Source organism: Salmo salar, chromosome 12 (assembly GCF_965601325.2).
Source record: "Salmo salar chromosome 12, fSalSal1, whole genome shotgun sequence".
In the NCBI taxonomy this organism is placed as follows: domain Eukaryota; kingdom Metazoa; phylum Chordata; class Actinopteri; order Salmoniformes; family Salmonidae; genus Salmo; species Salmo salar.
In genome coordinates this window covers 22593468-22610635 of record NC_138302.1, presented here as the reverse complement: position 1 = coordinate 22610635, position 17168 = coordinate 22593468, and the positions used below count along the sequence as shown (strand labels likewise).

General features: G+C 44.6%; 1 protein-coding gene and 1 pseudogene across 3 annotated transcripts in view; both read right to left on the bottom strand.

Annotated features, from left to right (window-relative positions):
- LOC145859369 (venom factor-like) overlaps positions 1–10235 on the bottom strand; it is a 28771-nt pseudogene extending 18536 nt beyond the window's left edge. The window contains exons 1-21 of the transcript XR_014379551.1: positions 10107–10235; positions 9837–9866; positions 9589–9630; positions 9455–9493; positions 9017–9208; positions 8352–8526; positions 8136–8206; positions 7859–7950; positions 7551–7633; positions 7313–7400; positions 6639–6741; positions 6377–6491; positions 5996–6111; positions 5562–5705; positions 4893–5108; positions 4323–4527; positions 3632–3700; positions 3435–3516; positions 3276–3323; positions 2495–3180; positions 95–305 (exon numbers count right to left, since the gene is read on the bottom strand). The product of XR_014379551.1 is annotated as a venom factor-like (transcript). The remainder of the gene's footprint in view (positions 1–94; positions 306–2494; positions 3181–3275; positions 3324–3434; positions 3517–3631; positions 3701–4322; positions 4528–4892; positions 5109–5561; positions 5706–5995; positions 6112–6376; positions 6492–6638; positions 6742–7312; positions 7401–7550; positions 7634–7858; positions 7951–8135; positions 8207–8351; positions 8527–9016; positions 9209–9454; positions 9494–9588; positions 9631–9836; positions 9867–10106) is intronic.
- Positions 10236–10794: 559 nt separating this feature from the next.
- On the bottom strand, positions 10795–15947 carry LOC106564447 (putative splicing factor YJU2B). Of its 2 annotated transcripts, none has more exons than XM_014130550.3 (11): positions 15860–15947; positions 15491–15535; positions 14867–14920; positions 14632–14714; positions 14495–14550; positions 14319–14379; positions 14086–14228; positions 13532–13704; positions 12661–12799; positions 12184–12376; positions 10795–11824 (listed from the first exon to the last, which is right to left on the bottom strand). In XM_014130550.3, the coding sequence occupies exons 2-11, from the start codon at positions 15491–15493 to the stop codon at positions 11449–11451; spliced, it is 1281 nt and encodes a 426-aa protein (XP_013986025.1). In that variant the 5' UTR covers positions 15494–15535; positions 15860–15947; the 3' UTR covers positions 10795–11448. The 2 variants fall into 2 exon arrangements, with proteins under 2 accessions (XP_013986025.1, XP_013986026.1); XM_014130551.3 differs by having other exon boundaries at positions 15636–15873.
- Positions 15948–17168: the final 1221 nt, after the last annotated feature.

Here is a 17168-nt window from a genome sequence, read left to right as displayed (position 1 = left end):
GCCTGTAGTACGTACAGTCCAAGTCTTAGCCTTTGAGCAGGGAAACTGCTGTCCCTTTCTATAAGGGGGTGGGAGGACAGACACATTCACTCACCCGTCTCTGCTGTCCTCAGGCACACTGGGCAGCGTCAGGTCTCTCCACAGCCATGACTCATAGAACTTAGACCGTACTGTCACCTCACTCTCCTCCATAAAGTCATCCTCCTCTTCCTCCTCCTCCTCTTCCTCAGCAAAAGACACTCTCTGTCCTTCCATAACACGTTTGGATGCCAGTCTCGGTATAGACTGTGTCAATATTTCTTCACCTGATGCCAAAAAATAAATATGTTTCAACTTTGTTTGATGGATGGGTGGATGAATCGATTGATTGATGGATTAATTGAGCAATCAATAATTGTGAGCTCAGTTCTCTGCTGTAACATACAGGGGCCACTTGGATGGAAGTTAGATCTGGTTAGAATGAAATTAGACTCAACAGACTCAACTCAACTTAATTAACAAGACCTACAGTGTTGTTTTCAAGACCACCTAAAGCGAGACCGATTCAAGACCAAGACCACCTAAAGCGAGACCGATTCAAGACCAAGACTGGAGGAAATCCAGTCCGAGTCAAGACAAAGACCGGGAGGGGGGCAAGGGGTCCAAGACCGAGACCAGAAAAATGCAAATCCACCATAATAAGCGTTGAAAATGTCCAGTATTTCTGTGTTCAGATTTCAGAAGGACATTCTTTAGACATTCAGAATGGTGATAAATGCTGAGGACAAAAGTTATCACTAACCCAAACAGGTCCATAAAAAGACAAGCTTCCCCCAGTCTCCCCTTACTAATAGTTAGCATACAACTTTCAAGCAATTTCCCACACTATTTCCTACCAGCGAATCAAGGAAATCCTGCTGAGCACTGAAAAATATCCTCAGACTTTGTAATGAAAGTAATGGACAATAATTTTACAAGTAAAGTAGGAACCCCATGTTTCAATAGGGGATCAGACATTCATGTGTCATGAAAGGAGTGTGGATATTTGGCCTGGCGAAGCTGTTTTACGTGCTGACTAGCGATGTGCAGTTTGCGAACAATTCATTATTTTTGAACGACTCTTGACTGACTCGAGAGTCATGATTCGTTAATTTTAGTCATTTGTTTGACCTGCTAATGCTGGCCGCAATGAACCCAACAGCAGGGGTAATACACTCTCTTCAGGCTCGGCGGCTCCAGAGAAGTGCTTTCAACACCAACTGTCTGTCATATGCGTCCAGGAAAACAGATCATGAGCATAGTGAAGAAAAATACATGATTAGAACTGATAATGAATCACATGGTGCAAGAATAACTGCAATTCATTGATTATTGAATGTTATGGACACAGCTTTGTAGAATCAAAACACACAGCCTCTGCTCAACAAACTCAAACTCGAGAACGAATCTTTTGGGTGCTGCAGTTTGCAAACGACTGCGCTTATCACCCTCATGGTAATCAAGCAATGCATTCCTCCAAGAGTCGTTCACAATCTAGTCTGGGATGGCCACAACTAAACCTTGTCTCAAATGTAGCAAGAAATAATCTAATTTGTATGCCTAGCAATCAACAAATATACATGGCTTAAAGCACACGTTTACAAGTCTGTCACAAATGTCAGCTCCAATAAGCCCCCTTTGGTGAACGAAATGGGGCAGCAAGTAGCCTAGCAGTTAAGAACATTGGGCCAGTAACCAAAAGGTCACCTGTTTGAATCCCCAAACCACCTAGGTGAAACTAGCGTGGCTATCATAAAGAACTACAAATGATATGATGATCTGGACAAGACTGACGAATCGAGGCAAAGGTAAGAATCTCTGGATTAGCTAAATGTAGTAATAAATAAATTGATAATGTTAGCAAAGGTGTCAGCTAGAGATGACTTGCAGGGATTTGTAGTTTTGCATGATATGTCTACTTTGATGCTAATTAGCTGTTTCGAATCTGAGAGTAAATAGAGCCGAATATATTGATAAAAGTCACCTTGTCCGAGAGAGATTTACATGGTTATCAAAATGTCATGCCAGGATAAGCCTACATGAAACACAGCCCTTATTTTAAGTGTTTCTAAAATCCCCTATGGGAAAAATGAATGGTGGAAAAACGATTGGAACCATTTCCCTGTTTGACAGCTAGGTTTTATGGGTATTATGACACCTCCACTGTGAGGCTCTAACAGTGACGCAAATGAAGGAAATTAGTAGAAAGACTGAATGAGTGGGAAAGATCAGAGTCAGTAAAAAGAGTCCAACTTCCCACCACTAGCGCTAACTGCTGACAATTATTTGTTTTTTACTCCGCTGGTTTCAGCTGGTCTCGGGAAGAAACGATGAGTCCTCATTGTTTCTGAGTAAAAATGTACCTGACACTGAGACAAGTCTGATACACTCACTATGTATGTTCGAGTACTACAACACTGCTGCCACAAACACCTAACAATTCATTAACCAGCTAGTCCATCATCATCAATGTTACCTCTTGAAATCCCATAATCGCCAAAGTATTGTCTGCCATATTGTGTGGGGAAAATGAGTTGAGCTGTGGTGATAAGGGTGGTAGGGGGTAGAGGGGTGGTTGGGGTAGAGGGGTGGTAGGGGGTAGAGGGGTGGTTGGGGGTAGAGGGGTGGTAGGGGGTAGAGGGGTGGTAGGGGGTAGAGGGGTGGTTGGGGTAGAGGGGTGGTAGGGGGTAGAGGGGTGGTTGGGGTAGAGGGGTGGTAGGGGGTAGAGGGGTGGTAGGGGGTAGAGGGGTGGTAGGGGGTAGAGGGGTGGTTGGGGGTAGAGGGGTGGTTGGGGGTAGAGGGGTGGTAGGGGGTAGAGGGGTAGTAGGGGGTAGAGGGGTGGTTGGGGTAGAGGGGTGGTAGGGGGTAGAGGGGTGGTTGGGGGTAGAGGGGTGGTAGGGGGTAGAGGGGTGGTTGGGGGTAGAGGGGTGGTTGGGGGTAGAGGGGTGGTAGGGGGTAGAGGGGTAGTAGGGGGTAGAGGGGTGGTTGGGGTAGAGGGGTGGTAGGGGTAGAGGGGTGGTAGGGGGTAGAGGGGTGGTTGGGGGTAGAGGGGTGGTAGGGGGTAGAGGGGTAGTAGGGGGTAGAGGGGTGGTAGGGGGTAGAGGGGTGGTTGGAGGTAGTCTGGTGTCGAACTCCTCTCCCCTGTACTTGGAGCAGCAGTACCTGTAAGTGCCAAACAGTTCAGTTTAGTGCACTTCACAGCTCAACAACTCAATTCAACTCAACTCAGCTCAGCTCAATTGAACTCAACTCAGTACCTGAAGGCCTTGATGCATTCCCATCCCTCAGTGATGTAGAGGGAGCGAAAAGAAAAAAAATGTATGAAATGTATGCATTCACTACTGTAAGTCGCTCTGGATAAGAGCGTCTGCTAAATGACAAAAAAAAAAGAAAAAAAGAAAAGAATGTGGGAGCGTCGGGTGCAGGAGTAAGGCATAGGGATCTCTCTCAGGCCATCCTCACAACACTGATGCAACAGCTTCTCTCTGTAGTGGTTCTCTGTAGGGAGAGAGCTCAGAACCATCAATCTATCAATCAATCCATCCACCTATCCGTCAATAAATCATTCCATACATCAACCAAAAATGAACATAGCACTTTTTCTGTCACTGACCCAGTTGAGTTCTGCGTTGCAACATCTCAGCAGAGCGCCTCCTTCTGGACCTCCCTGGGCACTGCATGCCTGCAGAAGAGATGGAAGGGAGGGGAGGGAAACACAGGAATGGCAAACAACGAAATTAAACTGTTCTACAAACCAAGAAACACAGATGTCTGTACAAGCCCACTGGTCTGTCTTACTCAAACTTATGATTGGGAGACTCCTGGTAGGGGTGGTACCTGGTAGGTTCATTGATATTTTGTATGAGATTGAGGGCATCAAGCTTAGATTGTAGGATGGCTGGGGTGTTAAGCATGTCCCAGTTTAGGTCACCTAGCAGCACGAGCTCTGAAGATAGATGGGGGGCAATCAGTTCACATATGGTGTCCAGAGCACAGCTGGGGGCAGAGGGTGGTCTATAGCAGGCGGCAACGGTGAGAGACTTGTTTTTAGAGAGGTGGATTTTTAAAAGTAGAAGTTCAAATTGTTTGGGTAGAGACCTGGATAGTAGGACAGAACTCTGTAGGCTCTCTCTGCAGTAGATTGCGAGGACAAAGAAAATATGACTTTGTCCAAACATGACAGTTTGCTTTCGTCTGTACAATCAACACTAATCAGTGATTATGTCAAAGCAGGAGGGAAGGTATCAAGGAAGGAATTAAGGTTGTATTTGAACATTAAACATATCCTGGGTTGTCCAGTCCACTCACCGCCCCAACACAGGCATACTCCACATCCACCCACACAGAATCAGCCACCACCTCCGAAGTCCCCGCCCACGGCAGCATGTAGAATGCCACAACGCGAAATGAGGGCATCATCTCCGTGGTAACGGTCAACAGAACGTTGGTCATGTCCTGACCTCCGACCTCTAGTCTCTTGGCAACGATGATTTTGCCCTTGTTCAACACCTGTAGGAGGAGTTTCAGACACACTTCATTTTTTTCACAAAATATTTCCTTTGGTGACAGACAAAGTTACATTTTGAAGACAGAGCTACAACTATGTAAATGTGTAAGCTATATACGGTACCACCACATGGTAGAAAATATAAATATACAGGGGTATCTTGAAAATACTTCATTTTGGATTGTAAAAAATCTGGACCATTTCAGTTTGCACTCACCAGCTGTTCAATTCAATTGTATGCTACTCCATTCTACTATATCCACTCACCAGCTGTTCAATTCAATTGTATGCTACTCCATTCTACTATATCCACTCACCAGCTGTTCAATTCAGTTGTATGCTACTCCATTCTACTATATCCACTCACCAGGTATGTGAGGTGAGTGATGAGTTCCCTGTGGGCCTTGTCAGCAGTGTTGATGTGTAGACTGAGGCCAAGGCTCTGCCCCAGAGAGACTGTGGTGGTCCCAGTGGAGATATACAGGTAGTTCTGTCTCTGCCGGTCAAAGGGTGTGTAGGGGTGAAGGGTCATCTGCTGTCTGGCCTGCTGCTCTGGCTGTAGGCCCGTCTGTTTGGTCTCAGCCTGTGTGTTTAGGATTTACAGACACACACATGAAAACAAAGACACACACACATGCTCGCACAGCCATACACAGATACACACACACATACATGGCCACACACACAGGTACACAGAAACAAACAGGCAAAGTTTTGCTTATGAACACTAAGAACCGATAGTTGTTATAACTGCTTAGGGCATTACTGAGGGTGGATATAGCTGGTTATACTTGATTATAAGCACCATTAGCTCTACTGAGTGTGATTATAGAAGGTTATAGCAGGTTATAGCTGGTTATAAGCCCTGTTAGGGGTACTTACAGTGATGGTCTGCGGGTGTATCTCAGTAAGCATGTTATTATAACTGGTTATAAGCACTTATAGCTGGTTATAAGCACCATTAGCTCTAGTGAGGGTGGTTATAGCAGGTTATAACAGGTTACAGCTGGTTATAAGCCCTGTTAGCGGTACTCACAGTGATGATCTGAGGGCATAGCGCAGCAGGCATGTTGATGGCGGTCCTGATGGTGCCAAGGTGGCTGGCGATTGGTTTGGCCAGGTGGCTCACCTGGACCGGGACGTTATGAGCCGGGGAACCATCCTGGAAACTCACCTGGATCTGAAGAACAGCGTTAGAACCCGTTAGAAGGTAACCTGATCCACCATCCTGACCACTGCGCTCTCGTTTCTATTAACAGAATGTCAGCTTGTGAGATGAGGATGGTAGAACAAGGCTAGTTAGAGGAACCTGTTAGAGATATAAACACTTTATCCCTGGATCTGAACCAGATTCTCTTATCTCAGAATGATATTATTATATTGCATCTCTATGGCTCTTATCTCCAACGACTTATAATTCATTCAAATAAGTTTGATCCTTTCTGTCTATCAGACGATGTTGTGAGATACCATGATGTCGAAGGGCAAGCCAGGCTTGTAGTACTTTGGTGTGTCTATGAAGGAGAGGACGTAAGGGGACTCCACTATCTTAATATCAGACTTCTCTGCCTCCACCAGGTCACTGCCTGTAGAGGAGTAGAAAGATACAAGACTGTGTTAGCCCGCTGAGTCAAAGTTTAGGCATTAGCTTGGGGAGCTACCACAAGTCTTTAGGTCTCAAGCAAGGTTTTAAATCAATCCTACCATAGTTTGATCGACTGGGTTGTAACCTAGGCATTAGCTTGGGAAGCTAACGTGAGTCATCAGGTTTTGGATAGCCTGCATCTGACCTTTTTCATTTGAAGGTCCATTGTAATTTAATTCAACTCAATAAAACTTTATTGAGCTTACCTGATTTGGTCAGCACTGAGGCCTTGACGTAAACAGAGCTTCCAACCAGAGAGCTGAGGTCGGGGTAGGCCTTCCTGATCTCCGCCATGGTCAATGTAGCGGTGCCTTGCTGCAGCTGAAATGAAGGAAGGAAAATGGCAGTTGTTGTTGTATGTTTACACTTTACGCTGAATTGATCTTCCTTTGATGTGTGAGGTGTGTATGACTTTAAGTTGTGGAAAGGGTCTAGCACGTCATAATGTAGTGTACTACCAGTACTCACGTTGGTGACCTGCTTGACCGACGGTAACCTCCTCTTCTCCTTGTTCACCTCCACCCCAAACATCACGTAGGCCGTTCCCTGGACATCTCCACCATACAGGTATCTGTGACCAAAGAAATACAATTACTAGAACGGCCTCACCATACAGGCATCTGTGACCAAAGAAATACAATTACTAGAACGGCCTCACCATACAGGTATCTGTGACCAAAGAAATACAATTACTAGAACGGCCTCACCATACAGGTAGCTGTGACCATAGAAATACAATTACTAGAACGGCCTCACCAAACAGGCAGCTGTTACCATAGAGCTAGAGTCAACAGTCGTTCTATGATGGGTGAGCTATTTTTTACAATTATCCATTATCACAACTATTATTACAGTGTTAATGCCGCTTTCACCTCCTGTCAGGAAACTGACATTTCCGACTTGCTTACTCGTTGTAGTACGCTGATACCCGAGTTTCCCACTTGGGAAGTATCAGAATCAACCAATAGGAAGCTCTCCGCAAATAACTTCTGTTCATTTTAACTCCGAGGTGCCGAGTATCCGAAATGTCATGAACCCGGCATTAGTAACACTTTGTCTGAAGGGTACCTACATAAGGGTTTCATAAGCCATACATAACACATTAATAAGCAATACAGTAGGTTTACATTAGTGTTACTAACCTGGCTGTGATCTCCACCACCAGCTCAGTACAATCCAGACTGAGGAAGGGTTTCTTGGGAGTCAGTGTGACATTGAAAGCAGGCAGCACTGCAACAGAGCATTGTGTTAGCTCCCCAAGCTTCTGCCCAGGCTTTAGCTCAACGATTAATAATATGGATAAGAATATGGAGGGAACCACATTGAATGACATACAGGCACGTGCACGCACACACATATTTACATAGCTCTTCCACCTACCGTATTTCTTCACCTCAAACTCACTACTGAATTTGTTCTGTTGCCAGTTGTCAAATTTTGCAATGATCTTCCACGTTCCCTCACTATGACAGACACACAAACACACACATATGTATTAGCATTAGTAAATGGCAGTAGGATAGTGGTAACACTTTGTATGAACATCCTCTTCATACAGTATTCCAAACACATTCATAGAGCATTATGACCAGGCGGCATAATGATTTATAAAGCAAAGTGTTACATATTTGAAAACCAGGCTAGAATCCTCATACCAGTCTAGAAACTTCATGATGTTCTTGACTTACTTGACTATGTCAGGTAGAACGTGAGTATCAGCAAAGATTCCATTATTGGCTCTGGTCCTGGAGATCTGTTTCACTACGACGCCGTCTGAATTCTGACTGACACACACACACACACACACACACACACACACACACACACACACACACACACACACACACACACACACACACACACCTTAAATCGTATGCAATATTCTATTTCTAAAACATAATGAAGTGTTACTTTATATAATTTAAGACATGTAGGCTAATGGGCATGTGATGAACTTTTAGCTACCTGGAATTCAATAGTGATGGAGCTGTTGAAGGCCTGGAAGGGAGGTGTAGACACAAAGGCCCTGTATAGTACTGCAAAGAGAGAGACAGAGAGCAGGGGAGAGATCAGACAGACAAATAAAGAGACGCCTTTCATCATTCACATGAACCTAACATGTCATTGAGAACACTTTCTCTCTCCCTCTCTCTCTCTCTCTCCCTCCCTCATCCCCCTCACCAGTGTCTCCAGGTGTGTAGAGGGGCTTGTCTGTCTGGATGAAGATGTATCCAGAGTGGAAGGAGACCATGACCACCTGTTCAGCTACGTGGTAGCCCCCAAACTCTGCTTTCACATACACATACTGGTTCCTGGAGGACTCCTCATTCCCCTTGTCCAGATGCTCTGAAGGGAGCTGGGAGGGGAAGGATTTTATAAGCAGATATTAGCCTTTATAATGTCTTGGAGGTTCAGTCAAAATGGCAGTTATTTATTCTGGATCATTAAGACAGTATAATAAGGCATTATAAGGGGGACGTACATACTCATGACAAGTCTTAATCACCTGTATGGTCTTGAGGCTGTGGGGAATTGAACTGAATCTAATGGAATCACCTGTATGATCTTGAGGGTGTGGTGAATTGAACTGAATCTAAAGGAATCACCTGTATGGTCTTGAGGCTGTGGTGAATTGAACTGAATCTAAAGGAATCACCTGTATGATCTTGAGGGTGTGGTGAATTGAACTGAATCTAATGGAATCACCTGTATGGTCTTGAGGCTGTGGTGAATTGAACTGAATCTAAAGGAATCACCTGTATGATCTTGAGGGTGTGGTGAATTGAACTGAATCTAAAGGAATCACCTGTATGATCTTGAGGGTGTAGTGAATTGAACCGAATCACCTTTATGATCTTGAGGGTGTGGTAGCTGTTCGCCGGGCCGAGTGTGACAGTGTCCTGCAGGAGCTGGTACCTCCTCTCCGGGTAGTTATGGACTGTTATAGTGACGGTGACAGGGCTGTCGAGGCCATGGGACTCTAATAGATAGACTCCTCACTGTCTGTTCTCAGAATGTTAGGGGCTAGGAGGATGAACCTGAGGCGAGGGATGGGAGGGGGGGAAGAGAGGAGATGAGGGAGGGGGGACAAGAGAGAGGAGAAGGGATGAGAGGGAGAACAGGGAGAGGATTGAGGAGGGAGAGGAAGAGAGAGTGAGAAGTTAACTTTTCTCTTTTAAAATATTACCCATTTGACAAGCTTAGACATGCATACAGCAGAGTAGTATTTCAGTAACTGAAAGGAGTGCCTTCTGTGTTTATCTGGATACTTTTGGAAACACTACCTTGGTTCCAGACTGGTGTGGTCTTTTGGATTTCTTTTACTGTAAAATAAATGAAGCTTTGTTTTTTCCTTTAATGCCAACATTTGGTAGTGCAACATGGAGGTTCAACAAGGTAGAGAAGATTCTATACTTACTGATGAAGACCAAAATACATGTCTTGGTCCATATATTCAAATCTGAATGGGCACATTGAGTGTTGTATACATTTCAGAGAACTGCAATTGTTCTTAGACTGATATTACTAATAATACATTATTGATCATTATGATTACATATTGCAGTTACGTGTTATTGTGAATTAGGAATATAGTGAATATTTAGATTTGGGCTGAATTAGAATCAATAGAATATGAATTTTAGAGATAATAATCATAGACCCTACTGGCGGCGACTCCATGAACCCAGTCGCATCCTAAGAAGTTGAGAAATACATCTGTTAAAAATGTATAAGTCATGGAGTACAGTTTAAAACAGCCCAGAAGCAAGTAAAAAATAACTATTTTAGTATTTTGATTAGCCCACTGTGTAATATACATCCCCAAGAAATCGTGTCTGTCAGCAGTCAAGTTTAAGAAATAGCGCTTTTAGTAGAGAGCAAAAACTTAGTACGCTCTACGGCAGCAAAATGAAAAGATGAGAAAGGAAAACTTACCGTTCTCGGTGTGGGTTGTTGAATATTTGGGCGCAACAGCTACAGAAAACGCAGAGCAACAAAATGTGGAGCAGTGTTCCCGCCGCCATTCTGAGAGTGTATGGAACTAAACTCTCATGACACTGGGGACAGAACTCTTTCACACAGAGACAACCCCCCCCCCCCCCAGAGCCCAGCCCCCAAAGACTGTGCTATTTTGGCAGACTATATTCAAGCAATACCCATCCCTTTTTTAAGTTGGTGAATACAATTGCTAACCAAATGCAGCTAAGCTTCACATATGCGAAGAGGTCAGTTGCTTTTGTAATCCTGTAACATACCCCAAAAAGTATGCCTCCTCTGTGTGTGTGTGTGTGTGTGGTGTGTGTGTGTAGCAAAGACAGAGAACATTTGATATTTCCAATATGAATCATACATCACTGGGATCCACGGCTGCGCATTATTGTCTAAGTTATCTTGATCATGGCTTATAGTTTCTATAAAGAAAATACAAAAGCGACATTGATTTACAGCGAGACCCGTAAAGGACCGAATATTTATCAGATTAAATGAAATGTACGTGTATTTCCAGGAGCAGCGTGGACATACACTACATATCAGAGGACAACGGTCTTCAATGACATTCGCATAATCACGCCAATCTGTATAATACACAACTTTACACAAATCAATAAAACTGGAAAATAACTTCTCGTCCATGGTTATTTATGGTGAAACAATTCTGTTGTCACACACTTTGTGTTGTTAATACATACTGTACCTTCAGTCCCAGTCACACACATTTTGGCCATAGAGCACACTGACTTGTAGCCTGTTTACACCAGACTGAATGCAGGGCTCACCATTGTTTAAATACACATAGAAAGTGGGTACACATGGATGCGCATCACAATGGGAAAATATAAGCCAAACTGGAGACAACCTAGTCATTTTGAATACATTCTATTGAAACAGAAGCGCTACTGTACCTAGCAGAATAGTGTAGCAGCGATTGCTAACTAAACAATTCTAGCAGGCTAGCTTATCATTTCAGCTAACTATGGGGCAAAACAATTCACAAATGTACTGTTAATTAGCCACCGCAAAATCTCTTTTGCTAGCAAACACTGCAGGGGGTTCAATGACATCACTTTCCAAGCATATTGAGCTCAGCATTCAGTCTGTTTTAACCAGGCTAAAAGTCTTGTTTCTCTAACACAAAGTCAACAGTCCATCCTCATACTCCTAGGTCTGGCTTCAGGGTGATGTTTACCGTAGGTACAGATTCCCCTCCCCCAACCTTAACCATTAGTGGAGGAAAGTCAAAACTGACTCAAGATCAGTGTCTACGGGAAACTTCACCCTACACCCCGGGGTCTGAGTCGGAGTCACTGTAGTCTGCAACCAGTGACGTCCTCAACACCCCAGAGCAACTACTGTCATGGTCCTCCAGCACTGTCCCACAATCCTCTCCTTTCGATCGTCCTCTGTCCTCTTCTTCTGTGGTGGTGTTAAGAATCTGCATCTCCAGAGATCTCATGTGAGTTTCAACCATTTCCTGTCCGTGCTCGGGCTGTGCAACTCCCAAATCTGTACCCCCAATCCTTTGTGTTTGTGCAACGTCTAACTCCTTCCCCTCCGGCGAGAGACTGTTTCCTAGATCATTGGTTCCTGGGTCTGATTTCCTGCGTGTGACTGTAGCGCAGGCCTCTGGTTTGCTCCCAGAGCCCTCGGTCCTCCTGTGAATAACCACACACACACTATCAATCAACTGTGTAGCAAATATGGTGAACCCACTGCAACAGGTTAGCACAACAAAACGGTGGCTTAGGTTACATGAACATTACTGGGCCTGTTTTCAAAAGCATTTCTGAGTACTGATCTAGGGTCAGGTCCCTCCTGTCCATGTAATCTTATTCATTATGATCTAGAAGGGAAAACTGATTCATACTTTATGATGTTGATAGATCCACTAACATTCATGTAAACTGTAAAGTCTTGACTGTGAAGTCTATTTAGTTGTGTGTTGGGCCCAAGGAAGATTATCTGTCGTCGTCAGCTAATGGGGAAATTCTAATTCACCCATTCATTGACATACCTCCTTATGAGACTGTGTGGGTTAGGGGAGGAGGCTTGGGGACCCAGGGCTTTGGCCACAGCAGCACCTTTCCCCTGTAGGCCCAGCTTGTGGAGTAGGCTGCCTGCAGCGCTACCTGGTGGCAGAGTGGGGGAACTGAACCAGGAGCGGCTAGAGATCTCCTTTCGCTTGTAGTTCTGCCTGTCATCGTAGGCTAGAGGAAGGGGAGGAGTACAGGAGGCATGGTGTTCTTTTATGAAAAAGTAGTGTGTGTGTGTGTAGTTTGTGTGTGCGCAGTTTGTGTGTGTGCAGTTTGTGTGCGCTTGCCTGTGTTATAGTGTGTATGAACAGTGTGTGATTGAGAGAGTCTGGTTTAGAGCGCATTATTATTCTCTCTGTGTGTGTGTGTGTGTGTGTGTGTGTGTGTGTGTGTGTGTGTGTGTGTGTGTGTGTGTGTGTGTGTGTGTGTGTGTGTGTGTGGTGTACATGCCCACTTACAGTCAGGAGCTGTGTAGGTGAGCAGTGCTGCTAGTTTCTTGTCTTCCTCTTTCTCAGGCAGCAGAGGGATGGACAGATTTGTTCTCTTTCTCACGGCGTTGTCTTTCTCCTCCTCCTCCGCCATCACTTTCTTCTCAGTCTGCGTATTAGATCAGTGGAGATGAACAGTTAAGTCAGCAGCCCTAAAGACAGACCTACACCTATCCACACAACGTACATGCTATCCATTTACACCAGTCCCATTGAGCTACATCTCTTTTACAAGGGGCTTCTCACATCCTCGCCGCCTTTTAATCCATACTGGAGGAAAAACCTCCAAGGTCCCTCCACACTGACCTACTACTCCAAAGCGTGTTAAGGAGGCAAGGACATAGGATACGAGGAATCAAGGAAAGACTATTTGACAAAGAGTCCGAGTAATTCCATGGGTGAATCCCAATTCTCTCTCTTTCCTACTGAAGTGTGCACTCGTTCACTACCCCCACAAATGCAAAAGCATTGGATTGGTGTAGGCATGGGCTAGACTAGAGGGAGGTGAACAAGTGTACACTTCAGGAGAAGGGTAGAGAATCTAAATGTGGCCTCGAGTGCATTGTAAATTGTAATTACTTCGCTACTATGGCCTATTTATTGCCTTACCTCCTCACGCCATTTGCACACACTGTATATAGACTTTCATTTTTTTCCTATTGTGTTATTGACTGTACGCTTGTTTATTCCATGTGTAACTCTGTGTTGTTGTTAATGTCGCACTGCTTTGCTTTATCTTGGCCAGGTCGCTGTTGTAAATGAGAACTTGTTCTCAACGAGCCTACCTGGTTAAATAAAATAAATAAACAGTTATGATCTGAATACAGTGCAGTGCATTTACCCTGAACTTCCTGCGGAGCTTGCTGTTGAGTATGAAGTCGTCCTTCCATCCAGCCTGGTGATCCTGTAGCTCAGACAGAGAGGGAAGAGCCTTCCTCAGTTTCTCCTTGTCCTTACCACCGTGGTCCAGCTTATACATGGGGTCTGTCTCTAACTTCTCCTTCTCACTACGCTCTGGGGAGACAACCAGAGGGAGCAGGGATGGGAAAGGAGGGGGGGTAGGGGGTGGTGGAGAGAGGGAAATAAGTGGGGTAGGTGAGAAAAGAAGAGAGCACATGAGAGAGAAAGGGAAGACAATGAGGCCTAAGAAAGACAAGACACATGAATGGAGGAATAAATGAACTGATATCAATAGTGCCATTGTTGGAAGAGAATTGGAGTCCATTCTGTTTTGGGGTTTGACGTATTAAAGAATAAGAGGTCACTAAAAGGTCGCTGAGAGGTCAAATGTCATTAGTTGCCAGGGATGAGAATGTTCGTTGACGGCCATACTTCATCCTTCCTCTCACACACACACCTAACAGAATGTAAGGTCAACGAGGAGAAATGACTTACCTGTAGTGAGGATCTGTTCATTGTCAGCCATGTCCCATCTTTCTTCCTTCCGCTGCGCACCACACACGATGACGTAATCACAGGTGGCCGGGTCTGTCTGCATCTCAATGTAGTTCACACACAGGTGACACTTCATCCGGAACCTGAAGAGGAGCACACAGGTAAACACACACAGATGTATGTATTGGCCTTCAGTGTGTGTGTGTGTGTGATTGAGATGTGTCTGGTCTTACCTGTAGATTGGCGTGGTGTAGTAGTTCCCCACTTTCTTCTTCTCAGCATTATAACGTACACCTGAGTGACACAAATGTATGATAAGAAATGGCTGTAATTAATTATATTTCTGAAAAAGGAAAACGTATAGCAACATGCTGAAAAACTGAGAATAGAAGAGAGAGAGCGAGCTTACCCATGCCGATGTGATTCTTGCAGCCATCACACCAGATATTATAGGGCATCTCAAACCTGTGAAAATACATAGACAAGAGTCAGTTTCCTGTAACCCATCAAACTACTAAATTTGATGTGTGTGTTTGTGTTACTGACCGGATGATGAGGATACCCTGGGACAGTTTCCTGGCCCTCTCACGTAGAGCATGGGTTCCATGGTAACCATTGAGGGAGCCATGCTAGAGAGAGGGAGGGGGGAGAAATGGGGGAGGGGGGGGGGTGGAAGGGGGGAAAAGAGTTAAAGCGGCTCATGTGTAGAATGATTTCTTAACTCCATTAACCTACCGCGCATCTATTATTATATGTGATGATGGTCAGTAGTCATATTTACCTTCTGTGGGTCGAAGTCCGGAGGGTAGTAATGGTTTTGTCCTTTCCTCTCACCCTGAGAAAGGAGACATGGAAAAGGAGGAAAGTGTGAACATTGTTACGTTACAGTAACATATTTGGTTTTCTTACATGGATAAGGGAAAGGGGGAACACCTAGTCAGTATTCAACACACTAGTAGCTAACAGTGTCTTTGGAAAATGTGCTCTTTTGTCCACCACTGGTGGCACCAGCTTTTCTCTACATGGATAAGGGGGGGAATAACTAGTCAGTTGTACAACTCCGGCATTTAACCCAACCTTTCTGAATCAGATAGGTGCTGCCTTTAAATCGACATCCTCGTCACGGCGCCCGATGAGCAGTTGTTGTTGGGGGTTAACTGCCTTGCTCAAGGACAGAACGGCAGATTTTCCCACCTTGCCGGCTCAGGGATTCGAAACAGCGATCTTTCGGTTGCTGGCCCAACGCTCTTAACCGCAAGGCTACCTGCCACTCCAGTGGGTCTTCCTCACTGAGGAAACCTGGTGCCACCAGTGGTGGACAAATCCTAAAAGAGCTAATTTTACAAGGACACCAATGTTAGCTACTAGTGTGTTTAACACATTTTGATGTGGCCTGGCAACTTACCATGTTGTTAGCTTGTACAGCGCACTAGAAGATAGCCTTTGTCACCTAGGGGAGAAAACACAGGGTCATAGCTTCGTTTTTGTGTTTACAAATGTTTGCACACCTTGAAGTTAGCCATCTTACTTAGACGTTCGAAATAAGATACCTTTTTAAAAATCTTTAAAAAAAATCGAAATAAGATAGCTTATTTGCAAGCACAACTGCTAGCATAGCTAACTAGCTCACACTACCATCTTGAATAATAAGCCAAACAAACGTTTTAGGAATGTAACAGGAGATGTGTGCCCATAATTAACACGAAATGTAACCGAAACATAACTGTTTACGAAGAAAAACAATTCAGATATCACAAAGTAGCGTGCTCCTTACTGTTTTCCAAAGCATTAGCTAGCAGAACAAAATCGACAACAGTGCATACACAAAAACGTCACTTCCGTTTTGTGAGAAACGTCACACATTGGGGTCTGCTTTTTTTTAATCGTCTCTGATTAATTATGCTTGTACAAAGAGTTCTACTTTTGTGAAGATATTTTCGTATACTTATTTTTGTACCCCAAGACCCATTGGAAAAGTCCACAACTATGACAATTCACCTTTTTACCTCCCTCCTCTGTTGTAAGTTGTTATGATGAAAACCAGAGCGTCCATCAAAGTGAAGGGACATGGGCAGTCAGGAGACAGGTCAAAACTCCTGAATAATATCAACATAACTCAGTTAGCATAGGCCTACTCACACATGGCACTGGACTCTGGAGAAACCTCAGACTGTGTGTGTGTCTGCCAGGGGGGTTATAACTAGAGTTTTGACCTGATGGATGTGCCAGAGACGTGAGGGATACCCACTACAGGTGTCTCCCTTAACAGAGAGAAGAAACAGTCTGGCAGGTAATGACTGAGAGTGGGAAAATACATTCTCTCCATAATCATTCTATTCTGGATCTTGGTCTGACCTGGGTCAATACAGTATGTCAAATAGGCCTAGGCCCTACTTACATGACCATGATTGAACCAGACTGTCTCTCCAGCTTTGAAATAATTTTTTTGAGTTGCACATATCTCTGAATATGAAAATGTTTCCCCCACCAAAAAAGATTACAAAAGTAGCTTTTTAGGCTACTGACTTCTGTGTCAATTTGTATCTGCCCCTCACTCTCAGTGTTTTCCTTTTTAATAAAAGCAATGACTACATTGGAAGAAAAGAGGCATGGCCAGAGAAGAGGTCTGGGAAAATGATGGGCTACTGTCTATCAAGGATCAGGTGATTAGGACTGGAGGGAGGGATGCAGGGTAGGGAAGGGAAGAGAGAGATCGGGGATACAGCAAGAAGGATGGAGAGAGGGGGGAGGGAGGGATGGATAAAGTGAGAGGGGGATGGAGATGTTGTGGGTGGAAGGAGGGAGGGATCAGGGAAAGAGCGAGACTCAAAAAGGATGGATGGAGAAAGAGATGGTCAGGGTGGATGGAGGGGGGAATGGAGACAGATGGAGGGATAGAGGGAAAGAGATTCTCGGGGCAGGTGTCTATCTGATGCAGATTTACGTTGTAAACAGCATTCCGAAGTTTGATATTCTGTGGCATTGAGTTTGACATTCCGTGGATAAATCCCCTTAGAATGCTTCCCATTACAGGAACGCTGCTCCCATCTAACATTCCTGCCCGGCACAGACAGACAAGCCCT

What these genes read in the sequence shown, in the direction of transcription:
- LOC106564447 (XM_014130550.3), bottom strand. An exon ending in AGCTCCGCAGGAAGTTCAGG is followed by an intron (nt 12,800 to 13,531) that starts GTAAATGCACTG and finishes TCTAATACGCAG; the next exon opens with ACTGAGAAGAAAGTGATGGC. An exon ending in CCACACAGTCTCATAAGGAG is followed by an intron (nt 11,825 to 12,183) that starts GTATGTCAATGA and finishes GGTTATTCACAG; the next exon opens with GAGGACCGAGGGCTCTGGGA.